Source organism: Macrobrachium rosenbergii, chromosome 5, assembly GCF_040412425.1.
Source record: "Macrobrachium rosenbergii isolate ZJJX-2024 chromosome 5, ASM4041242v1, whole genome shotgun sequence".
Taxonomy (NCBI): Eukaryota; Metazoa; Arthropoda; class Malacostraca; order Decapoda; family Palaemonidae; genus Macrobrachium; species Macrobrachium rosenbergii.
This window is the reverse complement of record NC_089745.1, coordinates 11,412,792-11,429,598: the sequence shown is the minus strand read 5'-3', so window position 1 is coordinate 11,429,598 and position 16,807 is coordinate 11,412,792. Positions and strand designations below refer to the sequence as shown.

General features: G+C 38.4%; 1 protein-coding gene across 9 annotated transcripts in view; it reads left to right on the top strand.

Annotated features, from left to right (window-relative positions):
* LOC136838509 (arginine-glutamic acid dipeptide repeats protein-like) overlaps positions 1-16,807 on the top strand; it is a 67,050-nt gene that overhangs the window by 29,556 nt on the left and 20,687 nt on the right. For all 9 annotated transcript variants that reach the window (XM_067103578.1, XM_067103575.1, XM_067103577.1 and 6 more), the window contains exons 14-18: positions 1,030-1,128; positions 1,269-3,688; positions 9,996-10,149; positions 10,290-10,417; positions 11,143-11,594. In XM_067103578.1, coding sequence (XP_066959679.1) covers positions 1,030-1,128; positions 1,269-3,688; positions 9,996-10,149; positions 10,290-10,417; positions 11,143-11,594 — 3,253 coding nt within the window. The remainder of the gene's footprint in view (positions 1-1,029; positions 1,129-1,268; positions 3,689-9,995; positions 10,150-10,289; positions 10,418-11,142; positions 11,595-16,807) is intronic.

Genomic DNA, 16,807 nt, shown 5'->3' with positions numbered 1-16,807 from the left:
TGTTGTGTTTATTCTGGTCTATGCCCAGGGCAAGGGCACTATTTTTTGTCTTTGTCAGCCATTGGTGAACTTCCATGGCTGCAAAGTACCCACTGAAGTGGGGGTGACTCTTGGCCAATACTGCCACACCCTTTACAGGTTAGGATGAGCGTTGACCAGAGGTGGGCCCTGCCTGAAGCAGCTCTCTTACCAGATAAGGTACAACAAGCATTGACCCAATGCTAGCAACCTTTCAAGTTCAAAGTCATTATCTTTATTAATATTTTGGATTAGAACATGTCCATTATTCCCACATACTCGTAATGTGGAATGAGCTATGTAATTGTTTGGTAAGTCACATATAAAAATGAAGCTTTATATAAACTTACCAAGCAATTACATAACCGGAGCCCACCCTCCTCCCCTCATTGGACATTTAGGCATTAAATGAATTGAAGCTCTATGCTGATTTGTACCTAATCAGTCCCGAAAGTGGTTGGGACCCTGTCACCTACACTAGTGATGGCAGCGCCACTGTGAAAATCTGAATTTTATTAGACTGCCGTGTTGAAAGTTAGTAGCTATGTAATTGCTTGGTAAGTAAATATAAAACTTAATTTTATCATAAAAATTTAATTTTTTACCAGATTCCAGCTGGCACTAGAAGTTTATCCTAATGCTAAGACCTCAGGTTTGTTAGTTATGAAAAATACAAATTACTTTAATAATTTTGTCATATTTAGTTACTTATTAGGAGGCCAAACACCCCAAACTGTCTGTAAACCTAAGAGGTTGCTTAAGTGGTCAGCTCATTGTAATATGGGTGACTGAATATACAGAATTGTAAATTTGGTTGAAATGTCTACCATTACTGGTATTGATATTCATATCAGAGGAGTGTCTACTTACTGTAGTTGTGTTTTAAAATAAATTGGTGTTTAGATGGTGGTTGATTGTTTAGTACAAGAGAACCAACATTATGTAAGAGATACAAAGTTCTTGATTGGTGACTTGACCAGGTGGTTTACCAAGTTTTCATTTTTATTCAAGGTTGAAGATAAGAGTGGTCCAAGACTGAAACGTAGCCGAGGTCCGGATGAGACATCACGTCCCTCCACTCCTAGCAAACGGAAGCGTAATGGGGATGATGTGAGTCACGTCTTTAGTGCCTGTTTAGTTTAATTTATTGCATAAAAAATAAACTATATCGACATATTTCATGTGTAGCTGTGTTAAAGTAAACAATTCAAGTTTAATTTTTTTTCTTATATTGCCATATTTTCTTTCAGATATCAGGCCTTAGTTCAGAAGAAAGTTCAGATGAAGGTGATGGTGGAAGTGGTGACCCTAGTTCTCCATCGTCTGTGGCACCCTCTACACCAACACCACAGTTACACACTATTCCTCCACCTCAGCCTCCCAGCGTTTCATCCATATCAACAGTCCCCACTACAACTACTACTGTAACCATTGCTTCTACTGCTCCAGCTATAGTCTGTACAGCAGCTACTACTAGTACTATGGTTACTACAACCTCCACAACTACCATTACTTCTACCCCTACCCCTTTAGTGGTTACAACAGAGACAGGTGCTGTTACAGCTGTTTCTACAGCAACACCTACTCCAGTATGCCCTTCACCTCCACCTACAGTACCACCTCACATTATGTCTGCTTCAGCAAATGTTGCATCATCTCCTCCTCAAACACCGCCAACCAAAGTCAGGTCTATAATTCCTCCTGGAACTGTAAGGCCTGTTTCAAGCTCACCCTTGCCCCTCAGTGTTGCTCCAACAACAGCCTGCATAGTAACAGCTTCACCCTCTCCGGTACAACCCACATGGGCGGGTGTGGTGCAAGGTGCTCTTTCACCAGCAAATGTCCCCAGGTTATCTCCTGGAAATTTAGTGCCTCCTCCAGCCCACAGTGGACCTACAGTACAAGCACAAGTGATTGGTCGCCATTCTATTCCATCACCATCTACTCCACCAACAGTTGCTAATAATATAAAACCCGTAATAATATCCTCTGCTATCACAACTACAGTGAGTGGTATTTCCAGTCAGAGCTCACCAAGACCTCCTATTGTTACTACCTCACGTGTTCCTTCAGGCCACCAGATTGTGAATCCTGGAATTTCAAGACCATCTTCACTGACTGTTGTAGCACCTGTAGCTTCTGTTGGGCTTGCCACACCATCATCAATGGCAGCAACTACTGTAACAAGTGCATCGAGGCCTGTATCTAGTGTGGCCTTAGAAGAACGAGGATCAGTAGTTAGAGCACCAGTGAGTGGAGTACCTCACAGCGTTCTTGTTGGTGTGCCAGGGGCATCACCAAATGCCCAAGAAAAATCATTGAAAGTTAAACCAGAGCCTGATATGAGGTATCCTACTGGTATCCATCCTGTAGTACGACCACCACCTGTTCATAGTTTTACTCAGGCAGGACCTATTCCCTCTAGTACTTCAGTGACTCAGACATCACCAAATCCTAGTTCTATGGCTAGGGCTAGCCCTGGTCCAGGTCTGTATACAGTAAGTATGCCTGGGACCCCACCTTCATCAACAAATGCACAGCCTGTTTCTTCAAGACCACAGCATCCCGTTATGCCTGTCATACCTCATGGAATGTCATCAATGCCTTCGTACCCTGTTATACCTGGAATGATAAAATCTGAAGTAAAACGAGAGCCTGAAAGTTTACCCAAGCCTGAGAAGTTGAAATATGAACCATTACCAATTCCATCAAGTGAAAGTTACAAAAGTGAGCCAATAAAATCGGAGATAAAATCAGAAATTAAAGCTGAAAGGGGTGACAGACCTGAAATTATAGCAGAATTTAAACCAGAACCCCGCCAAGAAGTAAAACCACCACCACCATCAGGATCATCCCTACCCCCTGGTGTACCACCTGCCCTGTCACCATTACCTCATCATTTGGCTAATCCAGCTTATCCTTATGCCTATGCAGCTTATGGTTACCATCTACCGATGCAGTACCAGTATGGAGCCCATCCTCGTCCCCCACCTCATAGACCCCAGTCTCCTTCTCAAAGGCCTAGTAGTACAGGCCCCGCTCCTTCCTCACCAGCAGTATCCAGTACGAGCAGAGCTTCACCAAATCCTGTTCCTGTGAATGTTACAACTGGTACTTCCACTGTTACTACCTCGTCTACCAATACAAAAGTTTCATCGTCCCATTCAGCTCATACACCTCCACATCTAGGACCTCCAATGTTTTCTAGTCGTTCTGGGGCTCCTCCTCATCTTTCTTCCTCTCCAAGTAAACTCTCATCTAGTCAGCCTCCAACAGCACCACCTGGCTTGCGTCCTGGAACTTCTGGAACAGGTCTTCCAGGAATTTCTCCAGGTTTATCTCCAGTAGCACCTGTTGCTCCCCAGCCTTTACCAACACCACCTGCTGCTCACACAGGACCTGTTGTCAAACCCCCAAGCATACCTCCCAGTTTAGTTCAGCCAACTCCTGGAGCTGCTGTTCCACCTCCAACAACTCAAGCTCTGCCTGCAACAGTACCACCAAGTCATCCTGCATATCCTGGTGGCCCTGCTGCTCCCTTAGGATCTGGAGTTCCTGCGCATGATGGTGAAGATCATGATGATGGAGAGGATGATATTCCATCTCACAGGGAGCCATCTCCTGAGCCCAAGATTGAGGATTCAGAATTTCATCGATCTGAAAGTGCAATGTAAGTTGAAATTCCTTCTTATGTTTTATGTTCCTAAAGTTTTAGCTTTTCTTTGCCTGCAGGATTTTGAGTGTAAAGTAATATCTTTATTCAATTGAAACTTCTTATTTTATAGTCTGTATTATATCATCTTTATAGTTTAAACTATGATTAGTTCATCATTCTCTGGTTATCCCTTTGCTGCTGATGTTAGGTATAGGCTTTCCATAAACCTTTGTCTTTTAGTGTGTCTTAACCCTTTAAGATTCCAGGTGGCCATCAGACATGAAACTAAATGCTTGTGCTCTGTTGAAAAACAGTGAACAACAAAAATAAAAAGTATGTATGGTGTGGGCGGGTGGGTTGTTTATACCCTGTGGGTTTCAAAAGTGACCACCATGACTTCACTTACAATTTTTTATTTTGTGGTACTTCAACTCTTAAATTCTGTAAGATTTTATGAATATCTTGAGATGAAAGTAGTAGTGGAGGTTTTGTGCATGTGAAAATTTATTTTAGATTGCTGTCTGGCCTCAAGCCCAGGTCAACATAAATATATAGTTTCAGTTTTTTGTTGCTTGTGTTCTAAGTACTGTGTTGTCAGTTAAATTTAATTACCCCATCTTTTGCATTTTTTCTAATCTAATCCTTCTAATGTATATAATTATTATAAGAAATAAACTAGAGAAAATGAAAGAAGCAAGTTAGTTACACTTATTAGAGAGGGACATAGGCATTACAAATCATCGTAACATGCAAACAGTTACAGATGTATGTATACCTTGGCTTTGTACCATGAGGCAACTTACTTGAATTGCTGTGTGCAAACCCTCACTGTTACATTTCTTGAAGCTTTTAAGTAGGATTACTGGTAATGTAGAAGTGGAGTCAAGGTTGTTATCTAGTATCACATTTATTACTCGGCTTGCTAGTAGTCTTATTTTGGCTACAACTAAATGTGGGAAAGTTTGCCCAGTACAGTTGTTGAGTCTTCTGATTTCCAAATGTTTAAGCAAGGAGCAAATGCATTCCTGCTTTCTGCTGACATCTGAATCCAGGTATTGGTTTTATTTTGTTCCCTCATATTTAGTTATTTAACACCTTTCTGTAACTTTTCTCTCTTTGCAGGCTGATTTTCCTTGGAGCCCTCTTGGGTTTATAGTATGTAGACTCTGTCCATTTTTCAGCTGAAAATTTAAAGAAGGAAATAAATAAATGCACAAGGGGTGCATGTTTTAATATACATTGGTTCTACCATCCATCATTTGTTCACTTTAATACTCACAGAGTATAGCGAGCCATATTATTTGATTGCTTTCACCTCCTTAAATGTAAAATTATCACCTAGTTATTAACATATAGTATTTGATATAATATATATATATATATATATATATATATATATATATATATATATATATATATATATATAATATATATATATATATATATATATATATATATAAATAACTCACAAAGTACAGTTCTGAACAACAGCAATAATTAACTAAAATGATCATAGTCCTCACTATGTTGAAGTCTTCAGTATATCATGTACTTCATGTTGAGTAAAGTAAAGATTGTGATAATTATTTTAGTTACATAATTATATATACAAACAATATGTATATGTACAGTAATACAGTTATATGTATGGATGATATAGGACTTCTGAAATTCAAGTATATAAGTTTCTTTTGCAGACATGTTGGAAATTTATTGTCAGTTTATTAACAAAAGTAAAAAAAAAATAAAATCTGCACCCTCAGCATGGGCCACTCAGGCAATCTTCCCTCCATGATGTAACATGGAAGATTGTGTTTCTTTTGGCCCTAGCATCTTGGAAATGTATGAGCTAACTACATACTTGAACAGATATCGTTACGCATTCAGAAAACTGTTCCTCCTTTAGCCTTTCCTTGCCCACTGCTTCATGATAAAGACCCAATAAATGGGCTCAAGCATTGTCATTCTCCCTGTCAGCATTCCGGTGCTACCACCATCATCAGAGAGTGACTTTACCAAGCCTCTGGAGAACCATTAAACTGTAACCATGGGAGATGAAGGGTTTGTGTCCTGCCAGGTATTTTTCTGAACATGAGAGTGAACTAGGCCCCAGTCTCACAGAACACAGTGTCCCTCTGGCTCAGACAAGCCATTTCCAGGACTTAATTGAGAATGTCCAAGAAGGATATATCATAACTCAAATGCAAGTCATACAAAGTTCAAGCAGTCTCCATCCAGATGGGCCTCAAGCGTAATATTCAATTAGCAGCCATTTTTCATGTTGGTATGTGGAGATGCCACTCCTCCTCATTGTACTATGTCAGAGGTAACTTACAGATCTCTTAGGCATTTTTTCTTGGCTGTATGGTTGTAATGGGAAAGATTGTTCAAAGGCGCATTGTGAGAAGGGCTGCTATTTTTCCTTTTACCTGTCCCTCTCTCTCAACATCTTCAAAAGCTCAAAGCAGGTTAACCAGCCTGCTGTTGAGATGAGTGGTCAGGTTCATGGTTCCTATTCCACTTTGTTCCTTTTCATTCTTTAAATCTTCAGCTGTAAACCCTTATGGATAGAGTAACAGACTATAAGCCCAAGAGGGCTCCAAAGGGAAATAAGCTGGCAGAGACATGTTGTAGGAAAAGGTGATAAATGAATAAATATGAGGGAATAGAAAATGAGATCAGTACACCTGAATTTAGGAGACATCAACAGAAAGCAGGAATGAGTTTGCTCTTCCCTTAAGCATTTGGAGGTCAAAAGATTGCACAATTGCATTAGGCAGACAATTCCACAATCAAGTTGCATCCAAAATAAAACGCCTGGCAAATGAGTTAGTATTAAATCTGATACTAGAAAATGGCACACTGTTTTAGAGCAGCCTGCCAAGTGTTGTAAGCAAAAACAGCAAGGTCAGGTTGTTAAAGAAGAGTGCAGAGGATTTATGTTGTAGGTTTTATGCATCAACAAAATGAACTATGCAACAAATCAACATCAAGGTTTGAAAAAATAAACTTGACTGATGACATAACTCCAAGAGCTTTAGGTGACAGTCAGCACAGGAAGACCACACTGGACAGTTGTCGGAACAAGGATATAAAAGAGCGTCATTATAAGAAATTCTTAAACATTTCTGCAGAATCCCAAATTTTTGAGAAACAGGAAACAGTATTACATATATGCTTCTCAAAAGTCAATTTCTTATAAAAAGTTACCCCTGAAATTTTGAGTGGTCCTGACATGTAAACCATACCTTTTAAATTTAAATCAGGATGCAAAGGCAAAAGTTTTCTGGTTGTGGAAGATTAAGCTTCGTGCCCCAAAGCCTGTTCCACTCATGAGTATGTGCCAGACCTCTGTTCAGGGATTCTTCAACCACAGATCTAAGGCGCAGAGAAGGAACAACAACTAGAAGGGTAGGATCTGTTTTCCAGACCTTGCCACATGACACTAAAATAGATAACTTCAAGAACTGCTGATCTCCTCTTTCTCAAACAAAACCAATTCCCACTCACTCTTCAAAATTGTCCCAATCTTTTTTTTCATCAATGGAAATTTTAGCAAGAGTGGCATCATCAGTGTATGCAGTCAATTTGTTCACTGCTGAGTAAAAACCATTGCTTTACTTCCCTGCCTTCTGGAGGCCCACACTACATCACCTGTGGTTAAGAGAACAAGACCACCTCCTTAATCATTGGATTGCTACATCATGGAGATTCTCTTTTCCCCCTCCCATTTAAATTGTGATTCAGGGATCTTTTTCTTAAAATTCTTAAGGGACTATGCACTCCTGCCATCCCTATACTCTTTTGATCCTCAGTAGAGCACAACAGAATGAATGGATGAGAGCGGCAGTAAGAGGACAGCCAAATGGAGCAGGTGCATTTTTCCAGGATAACGACTGACTGAGGTTAGTTCTGTATAAAATAAGGCATCCTATGGTGGTTTTTAATAGAAAGTGTTTTTGGATTAGAGAACCAAAGCTTATACCTTGGTTTTGGCTTTTTGAAATCCTGCCGTTTAGTTCCTGTTCATGTCCAGGAATGTAATCGAGTCAAGAAATTTTTGTGAAAACCTAGTCTTCCAGTGCTCCCAGCTTTATGATCGTTACTTCTTAGTTTTCTGTAAAAGAAAACTATTGAGATGACTATTTGTCTGTCTGTCTGCACTTTCTGTCTGCTTTCAGATCTTAAAAACTACTGAGGTTAGATGGCTGCAAATTGGTATGTTGATCATCCACCCTCCAACCATCAAACATACCAAATTGCAGCCCTCTAGCCTCAGTAGTTTTCATTTTATTTTTGGTTAAAGTTAGCCATGATCGTGCATCTGGCACCGCTATAAGTGCCAACAACACAGGCCACCACCAGGCTGTGACTGAGAGCTTCATATAGCATTATACACTATACAGGAAACTCGATTGCACCAAAGAAACTTCGGCACATTTTTTACTTGTTTTATTGTAGCCTTTCCTTCAGCCATTTCTCTGGACAAGGATTTTTGTCTTTGTGTTATTGTAATTAGAATTTTTTTCCCAAATTCAAAAATTTTGCTCCCCATCTTCAAAACTTTCTGAACACATGTGACTGGAGGAAACATTTCAGATTTGCTTTTGACCTTGTTTCAGGGCAAGGACTGTCTACTTTTTCTATAAGGACAATTAGCGATTATTTGAACAAAACTGAAAAATTTTTTCTTCTCCTTCTGAAAACAACACAAGTCACTGGAGGAAGCACATCTCTTGAAGAAAATGTTCTGCTTTTGGCTTTGTCAGGTCTCCAAAAATGCTAACTCTGATGTTTTGAATGTTGATGATGCATTTGAAGGCTAAAGGACACAAAGGTCTTTTGCTTTTAATGTCTTGTGCTTTGTAGAAAGATAGGAGTGCACAGCCATCTGAGGAGGAACATTAGATACCACCCTATTTTCACAGATCTCTGTGATAGGTGTCATTTGCAAACACTTGGATGTATGTATTCTCATTGACCAGTAGTGAGGCATGGTTATCCAGGGTATATATATTTACTCCTCATGTAACTGCTAAGTGCTCAGCCACTTAGTCATGGAGACTACTTACATAGCAAAGTTTTGCAAGCAAATATACTTTATGGCTGGTGTCCCTGGCTTGTGATCGTATTTCTCTCCATCCTTCACTAATCATGAATCCGCATGGCTTTGGTTTGGGAGCTACAGCCACTTGGTCTTTCCTCTAATTGATTCAGGTAATAAACCATTAATGGGGATGTGATGGAACCATCCGTGGTTTTTTCTCACAAAAGATTTTTTTCTACAAACTTAATCATAGTGAGTTCCATCCTCCCTTCCTCTTGCCTCACTGGAACTTCACAAACAATGAAGTGGACTGAGTATGTGCTGTGGAGGCTTCTCAGTCTGGTTGGGGATCAGTAACCTTCAAATTTGTCTTGGAATTCATAGCTAAGGCCCCCAGTCCCTTGGTTCATGATGACAGATTTGAATCCTTTTCTATCCCTTCCTCGGGGATTTTGTTGATAACAATCCGGATGAATTACTACTTTGTCCCGTCAAGGTACTGCGTAGTTAGCTAAAAAGGACTCGCCACCTCAGACCGGGGTGTTGAAGACTTTTTGTTACACAGGCTGAATCAAGAAAGAAGTGTCCAAGAATACCATCTCTTTTTGGCTATGGCAAGTGATTAGGAATGCCTACAGTTCCTCTTCAACTATTAATGCTGATGAAATGCGTGCAAGAGCACATGATGTAGGGATTAGAAGAGGTTGGCAGTTACCTCCTAGCTCATCCCGTTGGCCAATTCCTTGCCCTACAGTTGTAATTGATTTTTACCAGTTTCCAGCTGGTGCTACAAGATTTATCCTTACGTTAAGACCACAGGTTTGTTAGCTATGAAAAATACAAATTAATACAAAAAAATTTAATTTTCCCACATTTTTCTTATTTCTTTTTAAACTTTTTGTATTCTGGGGGAAGCTTGAGTGGGAAAATATTGCCTTTTTGGCTTGATCGCTGTTTTTTAGTGCCCACTCTATTCTTAAGATCTGTATATACATCATGTTAAACTGATTTGAATGTTGAAAGATGGAAGGGAAATAGTAAAATTTTTTCCAGTGCAGACACTTTCAATAATCAGTTTTAAAGTAAAATGAATAATTTTGTATATCAGTAACTCCTGTTTAAAAGGTTTCATGAAACAGCTTCACATGGTAATGTTTGGAATTTGGTAGTGTGTGTTGCTTTCATAATGAAAACTAAAAAGTACCCTTAAAATTGTCATATTTAATTGTCGGATATTAATAGAATATTGACTCAGAATTTTTTATTTTTTAACAGATTTTTACGACATTGGAATAGAGGAGACTTCAATTCTTGTACACGGACAGATCTTACCTTTAAGCCCGTACCAAACAGCCAGCTGGCACGGAAGCGTGAGGAACGACAAAGAAAACAAGCTGAAAAGGAACGTGAGGAAAGGGAGAGAGTACAAGTAAGAACTTGCCTTTGGCATCATTTTGTCACATTTTTATTATGAGTTGAGACAGTTGGTTTTATGGTTAAACTCTGTGATATCTTGGGAAGAGTATGGCTTTTATTTTTTACTCCTGTTTCTTTTTTGGTAAATTGTAGAAAAAGGCTAGTACACCGGAAAAACGAGATACTCCCAAACCATCAACTTCTAGTGAAGCTGCCTCATTGTTTGATCGCATCCAACCACCAAGAAACCCAGCAGATACTCCGGCTCTAGCAAGACTAGGGTAAGAGACTTTTTTTTTTTTTTTTTTTACCATATTTCATTGTGGAAGACCTTTGGTCCTTTACATTCTGCATAGATTTTTTTCTAGTTTTGGTGTGCTTAACTGAAATATTTTGTGGAAATAAAGTAGGTTTTCCCCTGTGGAAATATCTTTTTTTTTTTTTAAACTGAACTAGTTGTAAGTAATAGTTCTTTTGGTGAAATGTGAGATTTCAGCATCAATTTGCCGTTTATCTTGAGAAAAGTCAACAGCTGTAGTAGTAAACATATTCATGCTCAATAAATATATTCATGCTCACTGTATTTATGTCTGGATGATTTCTCCCAGTATTCCCTATAGGGATGGCTGCCTTTTACAGTGTCCCTTCCTCTGAAAATCTTAGACATTATTTGTGGCTCTTTGCTGCATCCCATTAATTCCATGTAGCACTTCTTTCTGCCTTTTACCTTTTATCCATTCCGTTTGGATTCTCACCTCTGAACTGTCCAGCTAATGTATCCTTATCTTACTCTAGAATTCACCTGTGATTTAGGAGTGAATCAGTTCAGTGGTATCGTTCAAATACACACTTTAAAGTAAAAGAACATTCTCTCTCTCTCTCTCTCTCTCTCTCTCTCTCTCTCTCTCTCTCTCTCTCTCTCTCTCTCTCTCTCTCTCTCTCTCTCTCTCTCAGTTATGTACATGTACTGTATATTGGAAACTTGATATAGTATATGTTTTTACAGGGAATACGCACGTCCAGTGGCTGGGTTGTCCCCGGGAGCTAGTCGTCCTCCTCCTGGGCTTAACCTCCCTCCTGGCATGCCTGCCGGTCCCCATAGCTTAGACTTACTACATTATGGAAATATGGCTGCAATATATGCCTCGGGTGCTGCAGGAACAACACACGAGAGGCTGGAAATGGAAGCTCGGGATAGAGAACTTCGGGAATTGAGGGAGCGAGAGCTAGCTGACCGCTTGAAACAGGAGATGCTTAAGCAGCGCCCCATCAACCCATTGGAATCAACCCTTCCTCACGGACTTTCACCTCACTGGCTTTCAGGATCCCGTTTTCCTGCATTCAGTCCCCAGTATCATTGTTCCTCAGGGTTTCCACATTCACATGCACCTTTGTATCCTCCTGCGCCATCAGTCTCTTCAGCCGCCTTCATTGATCGTGAAAGAATGGAAAGATTAGGTAAGTGCTCTTTTATAGTTCTGGCTGGGATATAATGGATCAAGGTAAAGATTTTATGTAGCATGCTTAGGAATATACTTAGGCATATCATTATTTCTGGTTCAAAGTTTCAAGTACAGTATATATAGCTCTTCTAGTAGTGTTATTGGCAAAGGAAGTTGTTGCTGAGTTCAGTTTTTTCATCACAGTTTTATTACTCGTACGTATGCTGTGCTCTCTGGTCCCAGTTTCCCTGGTTCACAAGTCTTTTGTCTTTAAGACAAATGAAGAAAATAGTACTCTGCATGCTTATTGTGGATCCTCAGTTGTGTACCATCCAGTTACCTCGTGACTCGGTGGTTTGGTTAAGCAATTTTTTTTTTTTTTATAAATAGCTAACCTCTTTTTTGTAAGCCTATGCTACTGTAAACAGCTTTTTTTTTTAGGTGTTTCGTTTGTCAGGAATCATTATTCCAGGTTTACAGTATTCTTTTTCTATTTTCATTTACCAGTTATTGGTTATGTTTTTGATTCTTGGCCCCACTCTTTGTCAAAAAAGATGCGCTTCTGACCCACTGGCCCACACCTCAAAAAGCAGTTCATTTTAGTTGATTGTGTGACCATCACTAGTCTGGTTTGATGCTTGAGGCTCAAACATTCAGTCCTACCTTCATTTAATTCTGACTTTTCCATATTCATATATTTAATATTTGTAAAATCCCATTTGATATTCAGCCACTGAGTCAGTAGCGATGGTCAGTTCTGTTTCTGATCCTCTAATTCTCTGATATTTTACATCTCACCTTCATTATATGATTTGCGGAAGACATGAAATCTCATGCAAAATTTGGTTTGATTAACCTTAGAGTCTGTGATCACTGCAAATATGCCACAGAATGGAACATCATCATCTTGTCCTTTAGCAGGGCATTCCTATTCTCTCAGACTATACCTTTGGCAATAAAAGCACATGGTGACATGATATATGTCTTCCATTATATGCCCCCACTGTAGCTTTAGCTTATCTTGATTCTTTTGAATTGAATCTCTTAACTACTGGATCACATTTTGATATATAATGCCGATCATTCTCAGCAGGTGGTTTATCAGAATTATTTGAAATTTTGTTTTTAATGTTCTCAGTATAATGCAAATATCACCTCTTGCAAACAGGTTACTTATGAAATCTTACTTTGACTGAATCCCGCATTGACATTGAAGACAGTCTTTTTAGCATCGTATACCAGAGGTTGAGATTATTGTTCCTCTTGATGTCATAACAAAGACTCAGTGACTGGCTGCCAGAACCCTAGCTCAGTGTTCTTTACCAACCCTTTCCTGTCTCCTTTTTCTTCCAATGAGGACCTGTTATGTCTAGTGAGGGCTATCAGGTTCTATCTCCATACATCCAGAAACTTTATAGCACTGGTTCTTAGCCTTTTTAATACCGTGCCCCTCTAAGAGTTGGTCCTTCCCTCCACACCCCCCTTGCATCTATGAGTAAAATTCCCTCCTTTTTCTTCCAGTGAGGACCTATTGTGTCTAGTGAGGGCTATTGGGCTCTGTCTCCATAGGTCCAGAAACTTTATAGCACTGGTTCTTAGCCTTTTTAATTCCATGCCCCCTCTAAGAGTTGGTCCTTCCCTCCACGCCCCCCTTGCATCTATGAGTAAAATTCCCTCCCAGATTTAAAGGAAAATACAAAAAAAAAGAGAAGGGGTGTTTTTATTCTTTTGGGAATGAATTAGTGAGATACTTGACACTACTTCTTAGTGACTCTTGTTAAGAGAATAACTAATCTAATTGGAGAATTTAAAATTTTTCGTTAGAGCTTGCACCCCCCCGGGTTGAGAACCATTGCTTTATAGACAGTGCTGCTTAAGACTTTCTGTTTATTGCCAAAAGAAGCAACAAAGATTATGGTGAAGTCAGAGTCCATGTTTATGCAACATAGGTTTCTTCAGTATATCCATCTGACAAACTTATCTGTAAGAAACTTGGTTTTTGAGTTTGATAATCCTCAAGTTCTCAAACTGTATATGTCAGGCACATGCACTTTAGGGTTTTACACTTCATGACTTTTCCCTTGAATAGTTATCAGGCAAAGGCTATATATGTTATGGAGTTTTAATGAACAAACTTTTTATAAAACAAAGGTTTTTTCATGTCTAATAATCATATATAGAATGCTTTCATCTCAGCCCCACAAGTCTTGGTGGTATATATTGCCTTCACAGAAACTGAGTTATGTGTCTAGTGCATACCTGGGCGTACACAATGAGCATGGACAGTATGGCTTCCTCTCCTGTCTCATTGACGAGATACTGGTGAATCTGGGATCATTGCAGAGTACAAAATAAGGCATATATTGATATATAAGATTAATGGGTTTGTATGAAAATAACTTGTGTTGAGGGAAAAAATTTTTTTGTTTCAGAATAGATAAGCTGCGAAATTTTAAACTGAACCTTACATACAGTAGCTTTAATGATTATAAATCTATGTTTTGGTAATTGGGGAGTTTAGTCTAGATATTTTTTTGTATCTTAAAGATACAAATATTAAACATTTGGTTTTTATGCATGTGTTGTCTGCTATTTTAAGACATCACTTCTCTTATCCTCTGAATCTCCTCGTATCCTCAAAGCTAAAACTTACAAATGACAGAAACCATAAACTTGTTCAGAGAAGAGAATATGATAGAACAACAGCAAAAATTTTTTGTCATTTCAGTTGATTTTAGCTTTGAGGATAATGAATTTTCAGAAAATTAAAGAATTGTCGTCTTAAAATAGTGGGTACCACATGTTCATTAACATTCAACAAGAATTGCTTACAAGAAAGATTGTGTCCTATAAGCATATTTAATATTCTTAAGATAAGCAGAATAAATCCAAATTCCTCAGTATATAACTTCATAAAATTTGATGGTGTTCCCAGTGGTCTCATATAAGACACAAAGGCCCTTAAATTTTATTCATTGACATGTACAACTTTTCCCATGGTATGGGAGATGTTGCTATATGTTCTGATGGAATAAATTGGGACTCGCATAATCTAATAATGCTTTTGCCATTAGAGCATGTTATTGGCAACTTCATTCGTAGTTATCATAAAATATGTCATTACAAAAAGTATAATTATTTGGTGATTCTAGGATTACCATTGAAGCAATTCAAAACTTTTTTCATGAAGATTATGACGTGCAGCAAATTAAGTATTCATTCACAAGAGCATGTATGGTAGGGGTGTTAAATACTGAAGGATACATTTAAAAGCAGCCAAAACTGAAACCACTACAGTCAGAGTAGGTCAGAATATGTGCACCCATTTACATAAATAATCATACAGCATCATTAAGACTAATTGTAGTGAATGGGTAGAAGACTTGAATGATTGATGTGATCAAACCCTGTGTTGGGTTGTTGGCATTCTTTGTAAAAAAATGAGCATGATGTAGTAAAATTATCCTTAGAAAATTACACATATATTCCACCTGCAGGTACATGACATAATAATTAGCCTGAAGATATAATTGTGAATTGTATTAATTTAGTGCAATGTTAGCATTGGTATTTCACATAAATACGTAATTTTAGCTGGGAACAAGTAGTAAGTCTTTGGACACTGATAAGTTGAGGAAATTTTGTCAATCTCCTTTTTAAATTTGTAAGTTATCAAGTTTTATTTATACAGTATAAGAATGAATCCTTTGGTCCTTTCTAGTTAAATTTCGCAAGCCAGGCTAAATATTCATTAACAAACCCCCTTGACTGGGCAAGCTTTAAAAGGTTGGCCATTTAAAAAAAAAAATCAGTGGAAAGAGGAAGATATGCAAATGCACATGGTATAAAAAATTTTTAAAAATTTTTCTGTACCTATCACAGGAAGTTGAAAGTTAAAATGTTCAACCTTACAGGGCCTCATTTATGAGACACTTGTAAAAATACCAGCTAATTTTACAAGTTGTAAATGTTCTTTCTAATATTTTTTGTGCTTGACATTGCAATATTACAGTTATAAATAACATGATCTTTTACAGTATAATGTTATAATTGTAATTTTGTAATTTCAAGTACAAAAAATATTAGAAAGGACATTTATAACTTGATAAAATTCCCAGAGCAAATTTACTGACAAATGTATATGCAAGATGTAGCGCCTTCCCTCATGAAATCTTATAGGTGACTATTATTTACCCCCACACTGAGCTTAGGTCTTGAGTTTTGCCATAAGAATTTCCATATTGTCATTTATGACCCATTCAAGCAATTTGAATGTTTTCTAGGAAAATTAATTCAAGTAGAACAGCACTACATAGTAATTATCATATGATGTATAATGTGTGCTATAAGATTGCTAGTGCAGTAATTGCTTGTTAGCCGATGCATGCCATCCGCAACGGGTTAAAGAACTTAACTTTGTGTGAACTATCTTAAATCAGTGATGATGATGATTATGATGATAGTAATAATGAATGAGTATAAAAAAATTCCAATTGGCAATCTTGAAAACTTTGGTCCTTTGGTCATCAGGTGACTTATAATGACACAATACAGTATTAAGCTTCTGTGATTTTTCACTACGTGGTATCATTGTAATTTTTGTAATAAAAATCGTAAGTAACTTTTTGTAGCATATTGAACTAACATATAATGCTATGTTAAGTGGGAATAGACCCTGCAATTCGCCTATCCTCTTTGTTAATGCAGACTAGCAAGGAAAAAGTCTTGAGCATAACATCTCTATTTTTAGCCTCCCTTACGGGCTCCTAAGATGCCTGGCATTGGCTAAGAAGTTAATCCCACTCTGTAGGCCTTGGTTCTCAGGTTGGGCATGACTGTTCAAAAGCTCCTCAAAAGCATGGAGACTAAGTCCTGTTAGCTGGGACACCTGAAAAAGGGCTGAGTGGTAGATCTTAACCATGCACTCAGAGAGCTGCTTATCATGGTAAAGGTAGACTAGAAGTCCTGTGGTCTGCTGAATAGGAGTTCCTACATGAGGAATACCCCTCTGATGACAACAGCCACAGATGATGGTACACTTTGTCAGGTATATACCTGCTGCAGATCTAGTGGTGTCAGACATCTCCCTTGCAACACTGAGGTGGGGGAGAAGCTTCTCACTTATATTTGATGTAGGATAGCCTCCAGTCATAAAACTATTGACTGCAAGGACTGGTAAAGCTGAAGCAGCTTGTGCCATAAGATTAGTTTTCTTGGTGCTTCAACAAG